Source organism: Salvia hispanica, chromosome 4, assembly GCF_023119035.1.
Source record: "Salvia hispanica cultivar TCC Black 2014 chromosome 4, UniMelb_Shisp_WGS_1.0, whole genome shotgun sequence".
NCBI classification, from domain to species: domain Eukaryota; kingdom Viridiplantae; phylum Streptophyta; class Magnoliopsida; order Lamiales; family Lamiaceae; genus Salvia; species Salvia hispanica.
This window is the reverse complement of record NC_062968.1, coordinates 13,012,772-13,035,694: the sequence shown is the minus strand read 5'-3', so window position 1 is coordinate 13,035,694 and position 22,923 is coordinate 13,012,772. Positions and strand designations below refer to the sequence as shown.

The 22,923-nt window shown below is 38.9% G+C and overlaps 1 protein-coding gene across 1 annotated transcript; it reads left to right on the top strand.

Annotated features, from left to right (window-relative positions):
• Window positions 1-2,377: 2,377 nt before the first annotated feature.
• Window positions 2,378-4,127, top strand: LOC125219404 (1-aminocyclopropane-1-carboxylate oxidase 5-like). Its single transcript, XM_048121374.1, has 3 exons — window positions 2,378-2,537; window positions 2,631-2,863; window positions 3,322-4,127. The coding sequence occupies exons 1-3, from the start codon at window positions 2,436-2,438 to the stop codon at window positions 3,914-3,916; spliced, it is 930 nt and encodes a 309-aa protein (XP_047977331.1). The 5' UTR covers window positions 2,378-2,435; the 3' UTR covers window positions 3,917-4,127.
• The last annotated feature ends 18,796 nt before the right edge of the window (window positions 4,128-22,923 follow it).

Sequence of the window (22,923 nt, the reverse complement as noted above, 5' to 3'; positions counted from 1 at the left end):
ATAAGAGTCACATTTTGTCATTTCAGTTCGTCCCACAATAAGAGTCATAATTCACCTTTACCATAAATGATAAGTAGACATCACATTCCACCAACTAGTTTCAATCTCATTTTATTATAAAACTAATATATATAAGTGGGATCCATAGTCAACTAACATATTCTACTCATTTTTTTGTATTTCTTAAAACTCGTGCCCACACTAAATGTGACTCTTAATATGAGACAAAGGTAGTATATCGCATCGAAACTGTCATATTGTATGTATACCACACCAAAAATTTGGTATAAGTAAACACTATATGTTTATCTTAACGAAAATTTTGGTATGTTGTAATTCAGTATGACCAATTTCAGTACCAATGTTGTACCACGTTTTGGGTACATCGTACCAAAATTTGGTATGCTGAAATTTTAAATTTTAGTACTACGATATACCGCAATACTGTTAATTGTTACACAATTATATACTCCATAATGTACTGCATTATTATTTAATATATTTAATAGTATATATAGATAAATATATTCGGTATTCACATATACATTGTTTTTAATGTATATATTGATCCTTGCATATACATAGTATACCGTAAATTACGATATATACATTTATACTTTATTGAATGGTGTCGGTATATACACGGTATGTTGTAAATTACGATATGTTGCATCTTATTGTGTATACAAAAAGTTCGATATGTTGCTGCACATGAAAAGTCATGTCGTTACCTTACCAAAACCTATCTGTGAGGCATCATATCGTATTGCAAATCACAGTATACCGAAAGTTTAGTATATTCGATACTTTTCCGATACGATAATTCCGGTATACCGATATTTCGGTATTTTTTTCTCCACTCCTAAATAAAACTAACAACAACAGAGAAAAATCCAGACCATTAGCTTCAAAAAATCAGAACTTATAAGACGAATTTACTTTAAATCAAAGTAATTAGTCCAATTACAACAAGGTCCATATATTGTGATGTATATTTATCTCTAGAAAAAAAATAATAGAACGATAGTTTTCAATGATTGTGAATCATTTCTACATTAATGCTAATGTTGTTAATCGAACCATCAAAATTAGCTGTGACAGCTATAGTTGTGTGCTGATATTCTAACAATGAGTATCCAAATCAGAACCCCATGACTCATACAACAGAGCTTCTTTAATTAACAGAACAAGTTACAAAATTTGATGATTACATATTTATATTACTAAATGTACATTGAATTTCGTTCACGGATTTTACACTTGTTTAGTGAAATGGACTTCTATTTCTTTACCCACAAATTATGCCTACAAATAAGAAAGTACATTAATTATTTATCTCATAAGCATGTGTTACAAAGTCAAAAGAGAGAAATTAATTTATTAAAAAGTTAGTTCAGAGTCAACTCTATGAATTGTGTTGGGGAGCACACATCTGAATATTAAGTCATACGAATTCAGATCTGTTAATTTCGTTTAGATGGCATTTCTGTAATTATAAATAGTTAATCTGCAGCTCATATTATTTAAAATAAGTATATAGAGTCAATTTTTGTTAATCGATGCATCTTCTTACTTCATTAATGCAACAAAAGGTTTCGAATCCAAAAAAATACTAAAGTGCAACTCAATTAGTAAGACATTTCCGATCAACATTAATCATGCCACTTCTAGATCTAGATAACATTTCATATGATGGCATGCAATGTACAATTTCTATATATTGCGAGGAATATTATCATAAAAATATAAAATAAAAGATCCAACACTTGTGCATGTGGTGGTGACAGACTGTTCTTTGTTCAAAACCATGGACTTCATTCTAAATTAAGAATTACCAATGGTGAAAATTAATGATCAAACGTTTAAACATTAACAAAAAGAAAAAGAAATGATTCAAGAGTTGTGATAATAATTCTAATCGACAGTTAGAAACATGACAGTTGTAACAGGAAAAACAATCAATACAATTACTCTGTGGGGAACATAAATCAGTACCATAATAATACAATAATCCAATTAATTAAGAGCAATCCCGCCACATGGCAATCTCGTATCATCTTTTTTCATCAATTCCAATTTTGAACAATTTAATTTAATTTTGCAATACTATCAATTAGAGTAAATGATTATTTCACCATTTAATTTCACTTTATCCATAGCTATGGTAAATAAAAAGATTAACTAAAAAATGTGGTATGATGAGACGCCTTGACCTTGTGAGCTTTCATTGACATTCTGTCACCGTCCATTCCGTTTGTTCAACGGCTGCTAATCATTTTATACATACATACATATAACACACACACACTAATTACGTGTATGTGTGTGAAGTTGACATGAGGTATATAAATAGGCCTCAAGGTTTACTTCTTTAAGCACACATTAACTGGTTGAGTAAGAGAGATAGAGAGAGAGCAGTTGAAATCACAAGTCCGATGGCGATTCCTGTTATCGATTTCTCGAAGCTCAACGGAGAAGAAAGGGCGAAAACTCTGAGTGAGATTGGTAATTGCTGTGAGGAGTGGGGATTCTTCCAGGTATTTTCAATCGTTGTATAGTAGTGGGATAAGTTTGATAGTAGTAGAATCATGTTTTTATGGTTATTGTTGTTTGTTTATGAATTATGACAGTTGATAAACCATGGAATATCGGAGGAGCTTCTGGAGCGGGTGAAGAAGGTGGCATCAGAATGCTACCGGGTGGAACGAGAGCCCGGTTTCAAGGACTCGAAAGCGGTCCAATTGTTGAATGAGTTGTTGGAGAAGAAGAGTGATGGAAGAGTTGAGGATGCGGATTGGGAGGAGGTTTTCCTCCTCTCTGATCACAATTCTAATGACTGGCCTTCAAACACCCCTCAATTCAAGTAAGCATCATTTATTTTTTATTCTTATTTTTGTCCAAATTGTCCTTACTAAATTGATGACTGAATGTCAGATATTGGATGATTATAAGTAGGGGCTATGTATATGAAATTTGGCTCAATGAAGTTCCTACCAATATTTATTTTCTGTGTTCCACCCATACATACAAAAATTATAGTAATGGGATAGTTAATCATATGGTATTAGTATATAGAATTATGAATGAACTGTACTAGTCCAAAGCAATGGATTGGTATAATACATGGGCATGTATATTAAAATTTCTCAACAATAATGAAATACAAGATTCTGAGTCAGTCCATGCATGTTGGGACATGACAACTAGAATAAACAAAAAAAATATTACACCTTGCCTACTATTACCAATGTAGGAAAACAAAACAAAACAAAAATTAACATACTAACTGACCATGCATGTATGTCTACACTCTTATCCCAGGGAGACAATGAAGGAATATAGAGATGAGCTAAAGAAGCTGGCAATCAAAGTGATGGAAGTGATGGATGAGAATCTAGGGTTAGAAAGGGGCTACATCAACAGAGCTTTCAACGCCGGGGAAGACGCCACCGATGCAGCCTTCTTCGGCACCAAGGTGAGCCACTACCCCCCTTGCCCCCACCCGGACAAGGTCAACGGCCTCCGGGCCCACACGGATGCCGGGGGGGTCATCCTCCTCTTCCAGGACGACGAGGTCGGTGGCCTCCAGATCCTGAAAGACGGGGTGTGGGTGGACGTTCAGCCCCTCAAGAATGCCATTGTTATAAACACTGGTGACCAGATTGAGGTGTTGAGCAATGGGAGGTACAAGAGCGTGTGGCACCGCGTCCTCGTCAGCACCCATGGCAACCGGAGGTCGATTGCCTCCTTCTACAATCCCTCCTACAAGGCCACCATCCAGCCAGCGCCCGGGCTGGACCAGGAATTGTCAGAGGCTAAGTATCCTAAGTTTCAGTTTGGGGATTACATGTCAGTTTATGTTGAGCAGAAGTTTCTGCCTAAGGAGCCAAGATTCGATGCTGTGAGAGCAGTTTAGGACATGAGATGATCAATTGGATGGGAAAACTTTGATTTATTGATGTTTTGTTTCTTCTTTTTTTTCAGTTGCTTTTGTAATTTTATTCTAGTTAGGCGTGGTCGAGTGAGATTTGGAGTCCCTAAAGCAAAGGCTATGTTGGGAGGCTATCATTCTACTTGTGAAGAAGATTGCTAATGAAAATGTGAATCAGTCATGTGTTGTTACAAAATCTTGTCATCATTTCATACTTCAAGAGTCATGTTCACTATATATAATTCCAAAATTAGTATCCATATATTCGGACAAAGACTAAATGCAGACACACGGCATGATACGTAAAGTACTTTGAACTCATGTTTCTTCCACGATCAGGTTGTTCTCCACCTCCCAGATAAATGATGATGGTGATTGTTTTTTAAGTGGTAGTGGAAATTTGACATGTCTTAAGTTACTCATCAGGGTACTCTTTTTGCCATTTCCATCTGTCTCGCAATGGATTACATTGACTTATACACCGCCTCCAAAAGTTCATTTCAATTAGTCCAACGAAAAAATATACAAGGGAGAAACCAAAGATATTTGATGAAAAGGGGGAGGAAAAGCAATACATAACTTTTTTATGGCATAGTAATTCTTTTAGATATATTCCCTTCGTCCTCTATTAATTGCCCATTTTTGCTATTTTCATTTGTCCCACATTAATTGTCTATTTTTACTTTTTACCATAAATGGTAAGTAAGTCTCACATTCGTCTAATTCATTTAACTCACATTTTATTATAAAACTAATATATATAATAATGAGGTTCATATTCTACTAACATTTTCAACTCACTTTCCTTTACATTTTCTAAAACCCGTATCGAAATCAAAGTGGACAATTAATAGGGGACAGAGGGAGCATAATTATTTCAACTTTATAATAGCAACTTGGGCTTTGAACATCGAGAGCCAGCCTCAACCTGACAAAAAATTAAATATTACTAATAATTTTATTCAAAAACACAAAGCACGGGCGTAAAACAGCGGTTGTACTATATACTACCTCCGTCCCATAATAAGTGTCACATTTTGTCATTTCGGTCCGTCCCACAATAAGAGTCACATTTCACTTTTACCATAAATGGTAAGTAGATTCCACATTCCACCAACCAATTCTACTCACATTTTATTTTAAAACTAATATATATAAGTGAGACTCATAATCCACTATTTATTCAACCTATTTTTCTTTACATTTCTTAAAATTCGTGCTCACACTAAATATTGTGGGACGGAGGTAGTATTTCTGATTTTATTAAATGGTTTTATTTAAATTGTTTTCTTTTTCAAATTGGATGGTGAGAAAGGGCCTGGGCTTTAATTGAAGCGGTCCGGCCCAGCCCAGCCCAATTGATATATATATAAACAGCAGAGAATGTTGTAGCCATTTGCAGATCCATTTTAGCTCAGAAATGAATAAATGAGACGGCGGAGAGATGGGAATTTTTGGAGGGTGGTTACCCCTCTCCGCGCCGATGATTCAACAACCAAAAACAGCCCTGTATTTCAGAAAGAAAAATAAAAAGGGTATAAATACAAGTATGAGATGATTCAACGCCCTTTATATATACGTATATGTATATGTATATGTATATGTATGTATTGAGAGAGATATAGGTAGTAATCAAATTGGGCTGTTGCTGTTGCTGGGTTAGTTGAGGCTGTGACGATGATTATGGTTTTTCTGAGCTAATGGATCGGGCATTGAGAATCTCGGCCGTATCTTGGCTGGGCGGACCCACCGCGATGGCGTTGTGGAAACGCAACCGGTGATTCGCAGCCATGGCGTGCTTCATTTCTCTTTTGCCTCTTTTTTCTAACAGATCTGAGCCTCCAACTCTTCTGCGTTTCTTAATCTCATTAAGATAATTTTCTACAAATATTTAATTTTTCCAGATAAAATTTTAAACAGAATTGAAATTGACATGGTACACTCTCAAGTCTCATCTGCCAAATTCTAATCAAAAAATAGAATAGTATACATTCACAACAATTTTAGTTATCCAGAGCTACGTGATCAAATTTTAAGAATTTAACGATTCCAAACTTAAATCTAATTGTGGCAACTTTTGCAATTGATGAATGTTTTTGCTCAGATGGTCTGATTCAATATCGAGCTGTCTAGCACGTAATGTATCACACAACCCAAATAGTAACTTCAACTTGCAAGTGATGTATCCTCAGTCCGCAATTAAAAGTCCCAATGTACTATATTCACTAAATTATTGCACTCAAATTTTATAATAAAATTAATACTTCCTCCGTTCCAAGATAAGTGACCATAAACTTTTCGGCACAGGATTTAAAGAAATGGAGTCTTGTTAATAAAGTGGAAAGTGAATAAAGTAAGAGAGTCAATAAAGTAGAGAGAAAAAGTAAAAGAGAGAGTACCAAAAAAGGAAATGAGTCACTTATCTTGGGACGGAGGGAGTATATAAAAATGCTCCCTCCGTCCCGCTTAAAATGACATGTTTTCCTTTTTAGTTTGTCCCAACTAAAATGATACATTTCCTCTTTTGGAAACTTTCTCTCTCTAATTAATACACTCAACCACTTTTTATCACTCCTATTAAAATATTCATCTTTCTTTCTCTCTCTATTTTAATACTTACACCCACCTTTTCTCTCTCCAATTAAACACTTTAACCAATAACTCCTAAAATCTCGTACCGGCTAAGCAATGTGTCATCTTAGCCGGGACGGAGGGAGTAGTTTACTTTTCCACTAAATCATGTCATTCATATTCTATTGTAAAATTAATATATAAAAATACATTCTACTATCATTTTCCACCCACTTTCCTTTATAGAAGTATTTCTTAAAATTCGTGTCGAACTCAAATGGGACTCTTAATGAGGGATGGAAGGAATATCACACAAACCAATGAGGCCATAACAATTAATGGTAAGCATCCACAATAGTGGACTAGTTGGCGCCTAGGCCCAGCTAGCGACTAGTCCACTATTGCAATCGGCTAGCGGGAAGGACGAGCTAGAGGCGGACAAGAGGTCGGGCGTGGATGATGATATGCTCAGATTTTGCACTGTTTTAGTGTCATTATTTGGTACGTTTTGAGTGTCCTAGTTGCATTCCATGTCCATTATTTGCATATTTTTATCCATTTTGGTATTTTTGATGTAACAAATATGCAAAATATAGCTGAAAAATGGCATAAAAATGTCAAAATCTAGAAGCTGGAGAAGAAGCGCAACCCAGCGGCCCGCTGGACCCATGCCAGCGGTCGCTGAAAGCTGTCAAGCTGTCCAAAGAGCTAGAAAACTTCCCAGCTGCCCGTTGGGCCTGTTCACGCACAGCAGTCCTAGTTCAAACACATTTTGTCGGCGATTTTGATGTCTCAAGTGCTTAATTTAAGCGAAAATTCAAGGAAGGAAAGAAACTATTACCTTGTGAAGCCAAATATTTTCCATAACCTATGGAGTGTTGTGATTTTTAGGGTGCAATATAAGTACACAAAACAAGTAATAAATCCGTAAAAATACTACCTCTCCAAGTATACAGACGTGCAATGCAGTATAAAAGTTGTCAAACCCACAGGAAGGAGATTAATTGCTAAAACTAGTAACCTAACTAAAAAGCAGTAATTAGTTTGATTTTGGGTTTTTGACCAAGAGGGCGAGTGAAGTACTAAACGAGAAGACAAAAAATGCAAGAGAAACACAATAAAGAGGAAAGACTACTCCTAACTTGTTTGGGTCACTGGTTCACATGAATCCTAAAGTCTATTACTTTCCATTGTTTATCGGGATCATGTTGATTTTACGCTCTTACGCAGCTGATCACTGATCGTGGAATTTTACACCTAGAATAAGTTGATCACATCTCCTAGGCTCTACTCACAAACCCCTCACTCCTACAGTAGAATAGTAAGCTCGGGTTTGGCTTCTAAAAACACTCAACACACAAGATTCATCTTGGGCTATCCCTTGATCAGTTTTAGCCTAAGGTTCCTTATCTATGTTAGCTCCCTACTCCAAGTTAAAGAGACATTGAAATTAAGGCCTTTACCGGATTAAGTTTGCTAGCAAAACCCCATACGGATAGAAATAAAGACATAGATAAGAACCAAAACATGGAAATCTATCAAAACAAAATCATGGATTCATATTTACAAGCTACCCTAACAAACTAGAAGCAATCTCTAAAATCTAGCCACTCATAGTGGACAACAATACAAGAAGATGATTAAATGCTACCATATGAGGCTTGATTTTAGGTGGAAGGAGGCTTGATCTTCTCTCTCCTTCCAAAAATGGCTCCCAAGCTCTAAATGCTCTTCAAAATTCGTCCTCCGGCTGCCCAAGATGCAGTGGAAGTCGTGCCCTAGCTATTTAACTAGTTAGGGCTAAAAAAACAGGCCTAGTACCAATCGCCCGGTCGGGCGATCAGCTGATCGCCACTTAGAAAACGCCCGATCGGGCATTTTGTCTCCCTCTCGACACGGTCGCGCGTTTAAACGCCCGGTCGGGCGTTTAAATGCCAGGTCGTGCATTTTGCACCGGTCGCACGTTTTGCACTACATTGCGCAGTCTTCGTAAAACAGTCATATCTTCTTCATCCGGATTCCGATTGAGGTGTGCGAGGTATCCACGCGAAGCTCTTTCGAAGTAAATGCAATAGTGGACTTGTAGAAGCATTTTAAATAAATCTTGAATGGCTGATTACTGATCAGATACAGACCTTTTTTCCTTTCTCCTCTCTCTCTTAGAGCTTAGTCTTTTGTCCTACAATATATCAAAATAAGTTCATTTTTCACCTAAAAAAGTATGTTAAGATAATGCAATAAAGGACTACAATTTTATTCACATCATGGAGCACGAAATTTCCATCTCTCATACGGAGAACACTTTTTTACCAAGTTTAAACCTTTTTCAAGCCTATGTATACCACATAACCTAATTCATAATATTCACACATTCATAGCCTCCAAAATAGAGCTCCCAAGACTCCTCATAATATTCACACATTCATAGCCACCATAATTGGAGAGCCCCCAAGGCTCCTCCTCCACTCTTCAACCCTAATTCCTTCATCCATCATTCCATCCACCATTCTTGGAGATTGGAGCAAGGCAAAAGAAGATTAAAGATTGCACAACAATTCATCCTTGGTTTTGTTTACTTTTTCTTTATGTTTTGTACTTTAATTTGTAATTTTTGCTAGTTGTCTATGAGTAGCTAAACTATAAGAATTCTTGGGATGTGTTAATAACTTTTATTGGTCTATATAATTCCAGTTTTTGGTATCTGTTTTGTCACGACCACCCTTCTAGGGTATAATAAATGCGGGCGATCGCGACCTATGCGGACTTAAATGCAACAAAGGACATAGGCTAGGGTTTCATTAAAAGGGGTTTGACCAAAGTATTTAATGAACAATTAAAACGAGAAAAGTAACGGCTTAGTAATGAATTCCAATAAAGAATAGATATCAAAATTCATGCTCAAAACGATAGGGGCTTAATGTGATCCAAAATGTATCATGTCTCAATATTCTAAACAAAATGAAATAGTTTCAACTCAATCAAACAATAAGAAGTTTCATGTTTCAGCGGAAGCATCCAAGAGAAGAGTGAAGTTATGTATGAAGACACAACTACACTCGGAGTTTCAAAACGACCATATTATTCAATTAACTTGCTCAACACCGCCAACCGCTCGTTGCCGCTTAACCTGCACATAGGGAAAATACATGCAGGGCTGAGTACTATAAAGATACTCAGTGGACTTATGCCGAAAACAGTTTTATCAAAAATATTAGTTATCATGCCAGTTCCAGGTGTCCATCGGGGTTTTATCTTTAGAAATGCCCGAGGCACCAAAATATTTCCTTTATTCAAAATCACGGTCGCACAACCATTTTTCTCTTCGACGTTTACCATATCCTCATTCTACATGACAAGGAATGCGGCCACATTCCAGGTCACTAGACCGGCCGACCCATACGCCGGCACACGGTCTAACATTGGTGTACACTAACCCAAGTAGAGTTTGCGGCTCTACAAGGATCCGAATTCGATTTAATCAATAGTGGCATAGCCACAAGGGATAGGCACGACAAAACAAATCACGGCATGATAACACAGATTTCATTCTTATCAATAAAGATTTAGGACGTTTTCCTTATTTTAAAAGAAAAGCCCACCTGAACGGCTTAGATCTTGAGTACGCTCTTCCCTTTGCAATCACGCTGAGAGCGCGAGTTATCACCTTTAAATTATGTGTATCACAAATAAGTCTCAATCATCGATTCAAAATCATGCATGTCCCCAACATCGATTCGTTTTATATTATCATTCAAAATCAAGACATGTTCATCATATCAATTTTATTCGCACTACAACTACAGATCTATCATCAAAACATGTCACGCATGAGTGTTCTTCAAAGACATATCACACGCACGCACACAAACACACATGCACGCATACCGATGCACACACACGCACATCACTTCCTGTTCATCAATTGTTTCCCCTTTTCACTCGATCTATATGCATGAGGGTTCAAGAACACCGATTAATCGGTCAGATGAGAAAAGATAGATCAAAATACCTCTTCTTGATAAAAAAAAAAATGATCGGTAGAAACAAAGTAAAATCTTGATTCTTCAATAATTCTTGAGGCTTCAACTTGAATTCTTCTCAAAAGATGAAGAACTCTTGGAGAAAAATAGAAGAAAAATTGAGAGAGAGTGGGAGGCGTGAATTTGGGAGAGAGAGGGGGCGTGTATTTTGATTCTAGGTTTAGGGTTTCACTCTTATTTATAGAGTGCAAAATATAATATCTTTAATTAAATAAATTAAAGATTTGAGAAGATTTGGAGGAGTGTAGTTGGCATGATTTTTGGGGAGAAATAAGGAGGAAATTTCGAAATCTAGGCTATTTAATTAGCCTATGATTTTATTTGGTATTTTACGGAGTAGAATAAAATATCACGGAGCAGAATAAAAATAATAATTCTCCCAAATAAATAGGGGATAGGCGATTTTTATGTCTAGGATTAAATTCAAATCCTAATTTAAATAGGATATGACAAGATCTCCTTAGATATGGTAAGATATGCTAGATAATTTATAATTAGTCATGGAACAGAATAAATAAGGGACCAAATAAAATAATTCATTCTCCCATAAATAGAAGATTTTCGAAATCTCCATGGTGTAAGGCATAGGGGTTGATTTTCTCATGGAGAAAATAAGAAATAATTGGACTTTGGATTTAATTTGGATAATTATCCCAAGCAATTAATTAAATCCAAGAAAAATAGGATTTCTTCTCCAACAATAATAGGGGTCGAAAATTCCAAATAAAAATGTGTATGATATTTGTGAAAATCCTATTTCAATCTCACTCATCCCTTAGGAAATAATTCTCCACAATATATTTCACCCCGCATCAAAATATTCACACAATCACGTCACAAATTTCAACCATTTTCACTTTCACCTCATATTCTCAACACATTGACCTTTCAACGGCCACGTCATATACTCCACATGTTTCACTATCCAACAACCACGTCATATACTCAACATATTTGACTATTCACATAAATCTAAACTCCAAGTCGCGATTAGGTCACAAAGAAATCATGCAATTAATTCACTCATCATTTAATCCACCTACTTCATAGCATTGAAAGCATTTAATGCAAAAAAAAAATTATGACTTGAAAATTAGGGTTCGAAAAGTGGGGCGTTACACGTTTTGTCCTTTACTTTGCTTCAATTCTAAGTGTTGGATAATTGCTTCATGTTTGAGTGACACATTCTATGATGATCTATTGATGTACAACATAATCGTGAAAGGAGGTTTGCATGTTAGAAGAGCTTAGTTGGCGTTACAATTAATTCCCCTTAAAACGGTACTTTTAATTTAGAGCGAGAACAATAGGAGTCTTAGGTGCTTTTGGGATATGTAGGATTGACACCCCTAGTGTATGTGATTTACTTTGTGCCGCATGAGCAATATTTATGTGATTTACTTTGTGCCGCATAGAATGGAAACAAAATTTGGATATCGTTCTCACAGCAGAAGAGTACAAGTTTGTGCTCACTACTCCACAGCCTCCAGTTCCCCCTGCTAATGCATCGGTGGGAGTACAGAATGCGCATAAACGGTGGTATAAGGAGAATGAGATGGCTAAGTGCTACATGTTGGCATCTATGTCTTCAGTACTCAAGCATCAGCATTCTGTCATGGCGACTGCCGCCGAGATTATGCAAAATCTTGCAAATCTTTTTGGTACTCAGAATCGAACGGCTAAATCTCAAGCCTTTCGGAGTATCATGACGAAGACTATGAAGGAAGGCACATCTGTGAGGCAACATGTCCTCGAGATGATGAGCCACCTCAACCAGATTGAGGTTTTGGGAGGGACGATCGATCCCGAGTCCCAGATTACTATAATCCTTCAGAGTCTTCCCCCTAGCTTCCAGCAGTTCAAGCTCAATTTTGAGATGAACAAGCGGGATTACACTTTGGCTGAGCTGCTGACTGAACTTCAGTCGGCGGAGGACCTTATGGTTCAAGCTAAGGTAGCTATGCTGAGTTTGGCGCCTAATTCCTCTGGCTCTAAGCCTCGCGCAGGAAAGAAAAAGGCACCGAACCCAGTGGCAGCTAAGAATGCTAAGGGAAAGAAGAAGAAGAAAAAGAAGAAGGCCGATAAGAAGCCTACTGGAAAATGCTTCAAGTGTGGAGAGAAAGGTCATTGGAAGCCAGACTGTCCTAAAAAGGGCAAGGCTACAGGTATGCACCATGCTCTAGTAGTCGAGTCATGTTTAGCTTCGACATCTACTCATACGTGGGTTATTGATACTGGAGCAACTAATCATATATGTTTTGATCCTGACTTAATGCAGGTGACAAGATGGTTACATGATCGTGAGATCGAAGTCCAGCTGGGCGACGCTACTAAAGTGGCGGCCGTTGCAGTGGGAGACGTTTATTTGCGTTTTTCTAGTGATAGATTTTTGATTTTGAAGAATGTTTTGTTGATACCTTCTTTTAGAAGAAATTTAATTTCAGTTTCTAAATTGTCTTTTGATGGATATTCGATTTCTTTTAATGACAATTGCGTTATTAAGAAAGATGGTTCTTATATCTGTCGTGGTATCATGGAAAACAATCTGTACACAATCACTTCTACACAGTTTAATCAACGTAAATCAGAACTCAATGCTACATCGAAAGTTTCTAAGAAAAGAAAAGAACCTTCAATTTCAATGAACGAAACGTACTTATGGCACCTTAGACTTGGTCATGCCAACGAGAGAAGGATTCATGCGATGGTTGATCAAGATCTTATTAAAGGTCTTGAGAAGGAACCGTTTTCAAAGTGTGAATCCTGTTTGGAAGGCAAGATGACTAAGAGACCTTTTAGGTCAAAGGGTAATAGGGCCAAGGAAGTACTTGAGCTCGTTCATACTGATGTGTGTGGACCAATGTCAACCGAGGCAAGGGGCGGTTTTCGATATTTCATCACCTTCATTGATGACTTCTCGAAAATTGGATACGTCTATTTGATGCGCTACAAGTCTGAAACTTTTGACAAGTTCAAGGAGTTTAAGGTTGTTGTAGAGACGCGTCATGGTAAGAGTATCAAATGCCTGCGATCTGATCGCGGAGGCGAGTACCTAAGTGCCGAGTTTTTGGACTACTTATCAGCGTCGGGAATTCAATCCCAACTGACTGCGCCGGGCACACCCCAGCAGAATGGCGTAGCTGAAAGAAGGAATAGGACCTTGTTAAACATGGTCCGTTCGATGATGAGTTATGCACGGTTACCAATTTCGTTTTGGGGACATGCCTTGCTATCTGCAAGTCATATATTAGACAATTTACCTTCTAAATCAGTTCCTACTACCCCATATGAGTTGTGGACTGGGCGTAAGCCCAATCTGGAACATCTCAAAGTATGGGGTTGTCCGGCTCATGTATTGGAAAAGGATCCAACTAAGCTGGAATCTAGGACGGAGGTATGTGTGTTTATAGGTTACCCTAGAGGATCGAAAGCTTATGAATTCTATAGTCTCCGAGATAAGAAAGTCATTGTGAGCACACATGCCACATTCTTAGAGGAAGACTTTGTAATGAATCATAAGTCCAGCAGTGAGATAGCTCTTGAAGAGCTAACTTCAGTCACAAGTTCCATTAACCAAGAACAGACACCTAGTGTAACAACAATTCCAGAAATTTCAACTAATACACCAAATATTGTAGTGCCGCGTCGCAGTGGGAGGGTCTCTCATGAGCCCGAAAGATACATTGGTTTGGGAGAGTGCATGGATCACTCCTCGGACAGCAATGTACTTGATCCCTGGAATCTTGCAGAGGCGCAGGCAGATGTCGATCATTGCGAATGGGTGAAAGCAATGGATTCGGAACTACAATCAATGGTAGACAAAGACGTCTATGATTTGTCTATCCTACCCGAAGGCTGTACTGCCATTGGGAGCAAGTGGATATACAAACGTAAACGTGGACCCGATGGACGAGTTAAAGTCTTTAAGGCAAGACTAGTGGCTAAGGGGTATACCCAAAGGGAAGGCATCGATTACGATGAGACCTTCTCCCCAGTGGCCATGCTCAAATCGATCCGTATTCTTTTGTCTATAGCAGCTTACATGGATTGGGAAGTATGGCAGATGGACGTTAAGACTGCGTTTTTAAACGGGAGTCTTGAGGAGACCATCTACATGGAACAACCCGAAGGCTATGTGGTAAAGGGCAAGGAACACATGGTTTGGAAGCTTAAGAAGGCCATTTATGGCCTCAAGCAAGCATCTAGATCATGGAACCAGTGTTTTGATCAAACTGTTCAAAAGTTTGGATTCGAAAAGTGCCCTAATGAAAGCTGCGTGTATAAGAAGGTTGAAAAAGGAAATGTTGTGTTCTTAGTTTTATATGTAGATGACATTCTTCTAATTGGAAACAATAAAAAGATGTTGTCATCAGTACGAACTTGGTTGTCCAGCCAGTTCGAGATGAAAGATATGGGTGATGCGGGACACATTCTCGGTATCAAGGTTCTTCGCAACCGTGCAAAGAGAACGTTGTGCTTATCCCAAGAATCTTACATCGATACAGTACTTAGACGCTTTAGCATGCAAGATGCCAAGAAAGGTTTCTTACCTTTTAGACATGGCATCCATTTATCTCAAGAGATGTGTCCAAAGACAGCATCTGAGATAGCAGAGATGAGAAGGATACCATATGCCTCGGTTGTTGGTAGTCTCATGTATGCTATGCTTTGTACTAGACCTGATATCTGCTTTGTTGTTGGCATGGTAGCAAGATATCAATCAAATCCCGGCCAAGGACATTGGACTGCCGTAAAGAACATACTCAAGTACCTTAATCGGACTAAGGACTATGTTCTAGTTTACAATGCAGCCGAGCTCTGTCCTTTAGGATATACAGATTCAGACTTTCAAGCTGATGTAGATTCGAGAAAATCAACTTCCGGATATGTGTTTACCTTAGGAGGTGGAGCTGTAATTTGGAAGAGTGTAAAGCAGAAATGCATTGCAGACTCTACCATGGAAGCCGAATATGTGGCCGCTTCGGAGGCTGCAAAAGAGGCTGTATGGCTTAAGAACTTCCTTCTGGACTTAGGTGTGGTTACGAATATGCCCAAGAGCATCACCATTTATTGTGACAATTCTGGTGCTGTGGCAAATTCGAGGGAACCACGGGCTCATAAAGCGAGCAAGCACATAGAGAGGAAGTATCATATCATTAGAGATATAGTGCAGAGAGGAGACATACAAGTGGTCAAGATTGAGTCAGAAAACAACCTGGCAGATCCTTTCACGAAGGCATTAGCGGTCAAGCCGTTTGAGAGCCATGTTGAAGGAATGGGAGTTCGACTAATACAAGACCTCAATCCGCTTTCAGTATAAGTGGGAGAATTAGACGTTAGCACATTTTTTTTTGTATACTCGAAAGTGTTTTGAGTATAAGTGGGAGATTGTTAGAGTTTGTATACTAGAAATCACGTTTCGAGTGATTGAATATTGTAAAACTCTTATTTTATTTTCCAAGGAATAAAACAGATTATTTTTGTCATAATGTTGTTATGTTTTACATTTAATGGATGTTAATTGCATGTTTAAATGTATAAGTTAACTTAACAAAGTCTAAGTCTTTGTTTTAGTAGACCGGTTGTGGGCGGCGTCCACTTTAAGTAACATGGTCAGTCCTAAAAAAAGAAAAAGAAGAATTTCACGACCTAGATGGAATTAGACTATCCATCGTGAAAGGTTGCAATGTCAGTCCGCATATTTCTAAGCCTTACTGAAATAAGATGACATTGGTGTGGTAAAGCACTGAACGGATCTAACAGCAAGACTTGTCCTTGTGCTATCTACTGAAAGGCGAGGTCTTGATAAATATTTGTTTCTTAATCAATGTAGGTTAGCATTGAGCATACGATATTGATTATGCATTACTTTGACTTATCAAATGGTGCGGGTTTTTCGTAACCCAATAATCTTGATATATTGGGTAGTGGTGATTAATATCTAGCGGTGCTAGGATTGCTATTATATTGAATCGTGCGCGAGGTGAGTCTCGTTTGATAATGTCCTCAAGAGGAGCGCGAAACAAGGTTTTATTATTCGGAACCTAGCTAGTTGGAGTTTGATCACTCTATGAATAATAAATAAGCATTTCATGCTAAGTCCACTCTTGGAATTAATAAGAAGTTAATTAATTAAGTCCATAGCAGACATTAATTAATTAATTAATGGAAATTTTTATCTTAAGCGCGGGAAATGAAAGTTAAAACGGAAACCCGGATTACTTATAATTTCGGATTTGGATGGGGAGAGTTCAATATTACTTCTGTAGTGGTTGCTCGTAATATTCCAATTAAAGCTTATATTAAATTGTGGGTTCAATTTAATTAGTAAAAAGTAAATTGGATGAGCCCATATCCAAAACCTTCCATAGATCCATGTCTGGGCCCAAAAGGAACTTAATATAAATAGGAGAATAAAGGAGACAGAAATCATAAGTTTTTAAAGTTAAAATTTTCGAACTCCTCTAGTAAGAGGAGTTCGAATTTCTCTCCAAATTGGTAAAGGATTTCTTCTGTCTTCTTTATTTAAGTCCTAGTATTCCGGTGAGATCAGCCCACACTGATATTGGAGTACAGTTCGGGAACCAGAGAGAAGATCCGTGGTCTAGTATTCAAAGCGTCACGTGGAGAAGTCGCTAGTCATCATCAATTCTTTGGAGAATTAATTAGGTATTATTTATGCTCCGTAGAAAAGCATGTTTTAGGTTTCAATATTCTTAAAGCATGATTAATTCAAGTTTTGAGCATGATACATGTGAGAATTACGCGAATAGATTTTGTCTAAATAATCTGCTAAATAGATCTGATTATTATATGATTTATTTGTTCGATTAATAATTATTAAATTATGAAAACTCGACGCACACTTCCGCTGCCAGTTCCTTCAGGACTGATGTGGATCCATGTATTTTGTGATCCATTTCCCAAGGATTTACCCAATTTGTAGGTGATTGATCTAATATTTTTGTGAAGTAGATTTTCTATTGTATCAATAATGGCAACCCAACAAGAATTTAGGAAACTAAGATGATTAAAGCAAGAAGTAACATTGGATAGGGTGGAAATTGAGATACATAGTCATTGATGAGGTAAGCTAAGACACTTACAACATACTAACATGCATCCATGGCTAGATCTTCAAGGAAACCACAAACCTTGAAGCATACCTCTACTTGATCCATACTTCACTAAGAATTGATGAACCAAGCAACCTAAATCTAGGAATTGGATAGGAAACCCTCTCAAAGAGGAACAAATCTCTCAAGCATATAATTCAGCAAAAACCTAAGGAAAAGAAATGACATCAAGAGGTATTTATACTATGGGTCCAAAAATAGAAAGTTGGCCCACAAAATCTAAAAAAACGGGCGTTTTCCCTGTCCCCGGGCGTTTTGCACAGTAAAAAACGCCCGGCCGGGCGTTTTTCCCGAAGCTCCCGGCCTTCTCTGCGCGACTTCCGTAAAACCGCCATAACTCCCTCATTCGGACTCCGATTGGGATGTGCAAGATACCCACGCGAAGCCGTTTCCAAGACGAAGACAATGGTGGCAGTTTCATAGCTTTCGGATATCATCTCGATAGGACGGTTTTCGGTTGAATCCAGCTGTAGCTGAAATCCTTGACGCACGGCCTCCATGATCGTATCATCCTCCCCTTCTTGGAAAGGATTTGTCCTCAAATCCGAGCCTTCTCTATTCCTCGCATCCTCGGGAGGCCCTCTAGCTTTATTGGATCCTTGGCATGTCTTCTCTTTCATCCTTGGGCCCCAATCAACCCATGGTTCACGCCGAAGGGAGGACCCTTGACGTCGAGCACCCGTGGTCATATCATCCTCCCCTTCTTGGAAAGGATTTGCCCTCAAATCCGGATTCCGTACACCTATAAAATAGCACGAGATCAAATCAAATATCCATGTAGGATGATAGAGATTAAGACCACTAACGACTCTAATAGAAGTCACCATACCACGACGGTGGACACACTCTAACAAGCTCAAAACTAATACATAAGCTATGTTGAAACAAATACCCAGGCAATCTTTTACATTGAAGTCCCAAACAAAACCATGTGATGCATAGTCTTTGACAAAATGACAATAAAAGATACCAACCCCACTAAACGGCTTGATTGTCATGCAATGAAAACAAGTATTATGCCAGACACAAGCTTCACACAATTTGACTCTTTTTGCCTCAAACATTTCCACATTATCTATACCCATGTCCTTCAACATCTTCACAAAAGATTTGGCATTCTCATCAAGACAAGGCATATACAAGAAAGGGTCCTCATATGGTGCAAAATGGAAAGTTATCAAGAGAGGCCTAAGCACAAAAATCTTATTCTCACGCTCATGCAACGAACAATCATTTTCAATCATTAACACACCATTCTTGCTCAAATAAGAAGTTCTCTTCCATAAATTGACAAACTCTAGGTCAGGATATAGAGGAGGTTTATGATAATTCACATTAAGTTTGCAAGAAAGTGTCTCAACCAACAAACCAAGTTTATTACAAGGGATCTCACTCAATTGTCCCAACAATTTCAAGAAATGATCAAAAATATATGAGCAATGCATCCATATACCTTCATGCACAACATGTAGAGTAAGAACAACATCATGCATGGGGAACTTATGAGAAGCAACATCAAGTATCAAGAGAAATGTTTCCAAATTACCCCCACACAAATGCTCCAACAATTTTAAAATAATATCACAAACATGAGAACGATGCAATTTTATGTCATTAATCACAACACCATCCACAAGAGACATATGAGTGGAAAAATCCTTCACAAAACGGCCATAGAACACTCCAATCCCATTGAAGGGTTTAACCACTTTGCAATGAAGACATAGCAAACACCAAGTTCTAAAGTCATTATCCACGTTACTCTTCTTGGTCTTACTATCCTCACCCACATACACATGAAGCTCAAAATTACCAACAAATGAAAGCTTAGGCATCTTAGCATACAAGGAAGTCACTCCAACATTCAAGGTAGAAGCCACAAGAGAAATGTCATGTCTCTCAATGCTTGATTTTACCAAGAAAGGATCAATATATGGTGCAAAGGTAGATTTAGCATTCAAAGTTTCAAGCTCATGAGACCACTTTTTACACAAGACATCAATAACAAATTTATCAACACAAAGGGGCTTCTCTAATATAATCTCATTCAATGAAACATCACAAGGAGATAAGGATAGTGCACTTGAACCTTGGGCAAGGAGTTCATCCACTTGCCCTCGTTCCTCTTGTTCCTTCTCCGGGTGAGTAGTTTCCAAGCCATGTACAACATGATGCCTCACTTCCATGCCTTCAATTAAATTTCCTACAAATTCATGAACACAAAAAGACATAGAAGAAGTGTTAGTGGGTAAGGGTTTAGTTTCCTCACCAAGGGCAAGAGGCAAAGGATCATTTGGTGCCCACCCAAGGTTGACCTTAGAATCTAACAAGCACCCTTTACTCACTTGTGCTTGTGGTTTTTCTCTCATTTGATATTTTTCTTTTCTCTCACCCCCACCACTCTCTCTTGACTTTTGCACCTCACACTCTTGTCTTTTATCACGCTCTCTTGGCTTTTTAGACTCACATTCACTCTCAAGCCTTTTCTCTCTCTCTCGTTCTTTTTTTCTACTAATTTGGATTAAGCTCTTCGAAGAGGAGACATTTCCATATACATCAAGAGACTTATGTGATAAATGGAAAGAAGAGGGTGTAGCCAAATTACTTGATGAGTTACTTCTTTGGTTTGTGTCAACACCACCATGTGGGTAGGTAGGCCTCAATCGAGCTCTATATGAGACTTCTTCTTCAATTGGCCTCTCAAACCCCTTATGGCTAACTTGATCTCTCACCCTCCTAGAATACCACTCTCCATGAGACTTGGGAGCTCTTTTCCCACTATATCCTCTATCAAGCCCATCTCCATGGTACCTTGATTCATAGTCACCTTTAAAACGGCCACGGGCACCATTTCTTCCCCCAAACCGATCATTCTCCATGTGATTGACTCTATTTCTATCATTCCCCCTTTGCCATCCCTCATACACCACTTCTTCCATCATCTCCTCCGGGGCAACATTAGGTAGATTGTTACCCCTAGAAGTAGGAGTCCTAGATGTGCGGCCTCCCTTCAAGGTGTTGAACTCCTCAAATAAAGTGTTTTGGGCGGCAAGCATGCGGGCTTCGGATTCTTTTGATTGAGCAATGGATTCTTTTGCTCGCACATCCATTTGGATCATCATCTCTTGTTTGAATTCCTTCATCATACGGGCCATCATGCTCACAAGATCCCCATCGGGTATAGGGTGAGTCATGCTTGTTTCCTCCCCCTCCGCACTTGTCCCCGCCATTTTGTTGGACCGGGTGCGAGGAGGCATAGAGTAAGTACCTACAAATCAAACAAACACTAGGAACTAGTCCTAGAGGTTAGTAATAAAAGAAAGTAGAATTTAAGAAGATGAACTCAACCTTGATGTCCCAAACCCCCCTCAAATCACTCCCCAATAACTCTCGACAAAGGCTTAGAATATTGTGAGAAAGGTGGATTCACTCACACTCACAACTCCAATTCCAAGATTTAAGTGCTTGAGGTGGATCAATCAAGGTATACTCCTTGGTCAACAAAATCAAGAAGACAAAGCCATAAACACATATTAGCAAGATGCAAGTCAAAGAAAAACAAAACAAGGGGTGACACTTTTGCTGAAATTTGGCTGATCTTTATGATTTTAGGAAAAATAACCCAACCCAAAGCAACAATAGATCAAACACCTAGTGGGTACTAGGCTCTAGATACCAAATGATGTGGATCCATGTATTTTGTGATCCATTTCCCAAGGATTTACCCAATTTGTAGGTGATTGATCTAATATTTTTGTGAAGTAGATTTTCTATTGTATCAATAAGGGCAACCCAACAAGAATTTAGGAAACTAAGATGATTAAAGCAAGAAGTAACATTGGATAGGGTGGAAATTGAGATACATAGTCATTGATGAGGTAAGCTAAGACACTTACAACATACTAACATGCATTCATGGCTAGATCTTCAAGGAAACCACAAACCTTGAAGCATACCTCTACTTGATCCATACTTCACTAAGAATTGATGAACCAAGCAACCTAAATCTAGGAATTGGATAGGAAACCCTCTCAAAGAGGAACAAATCTCTCAAGCATATAATTCAGCAAAAACCTAAGGAAAAGAAATGACATCAAGAGGTATTTATACTATGGGTCTAAAAATAGAAAGTTGGCCCACAAAATCTAAAAATCGGCATAATCGCCCGGTCGGGTGTTTTTCACATGCCAAAATACCCGGCCCGGGCGTTTTCCCTGTCCCCGGGCGTTTTGCACAGTAAAAAACGCCCGGCCGGGCGTTTTTCCCGAAGCTCCCGGCCTTCTCTGCGCGACTTCCGTAAAACCGTCATAACTCCCTCATTCGGACTCCGATTGGGATGTGCAAGATACCCACGCGAAGCCATTTCCAAGACGAAGACAATGGTGGCAGTTTCATAGCTTTCGGATATCATCTCGATAGGACGGTTTTCGGTTGAATCCAGCTGTAGCTGAAATCCTTGACGCACGGCCTCCATGATCGTATCAAGGACCCTCACCCCGGCACTGCTCATTGAAGAGAGACGATGATTGTAGAACGTTGATGTCGTTGTTAGACCCTGCAACACCGAAATACGCATGCCAGATCCACAGGCGGTAGTAGCAACGGCTCCCAGGATCATCGTCGAGCATTTGCTTTTGAACCTGGTAGTGAACTGCCCTTTCCAAGCTACCGGGCAGTTCCTCCATTCCCAGTGTTGCCCATCATCCCTAGAAAACCGTGCACCCTCCCATGCATATCTAGCAGTATCTGGCAGTCTATGGCAGTTGGCTTTCATAGATATGTTGCACCGAAGATGGTCCTGATGCCCCTACAAAACTGCTTCAAAACCTATAGGCTAGTCGTCTCACCAATATGTAGGTATTCGTCGAACATGTCAGTCGGTGCGCCATGGGCCAGCTGCCTAATCGCAACGGTGACGTCGATCTGATCATGCCGCTGGCATCACATCGAAGGGTGAAGCACATGTACCGCGAAGCCAATGACGATGATATATGGAGGAAGATCCGTCGAGACATTCTGAAAAGCCGACGGAAAAGCTCTGGCGTAAAACGGGGGTTTTCAGCAAAGTAGTCATCCATCAGCAACTAGTTAGCCCCAGCATGGTCTTGTCGGATTGTCCGCCGAAGTTGGATTGGACGAGGGACCGTCGCCGCCTCCTGTACCACCCGCTCCACCTCTTCAACCACTGCGTCATACGCCGCATCCCATGCGTGTTAATACTCGTCGCCATCTATTTTCTAAGAGT

Excerpts from the sequence above, each read along its gene's own strand:
- LOC125219404 (XM_048121374.1), top strand. The coding sequence starts at position 2,436 with ATGGCGATTCCTGTTATCGATTTCTCGAAGCTCAACGGAGAAGAAAGG. Across the intron at positions 2,538-2,630 it reads AGGAGTGGGGATTCTTCCAG|TTGATAAACCATGGAATATC; the intron begins GTATTTTCAATC and ends GAATTATGACAG. Across the intron at positions 2,864-3,321 it reads TCAAACACCCCTCAATTCAA|GGAGACAATGAAGGAATATA; the intron begins GTAAGCATCATT and ends CTCTTATCCCAG.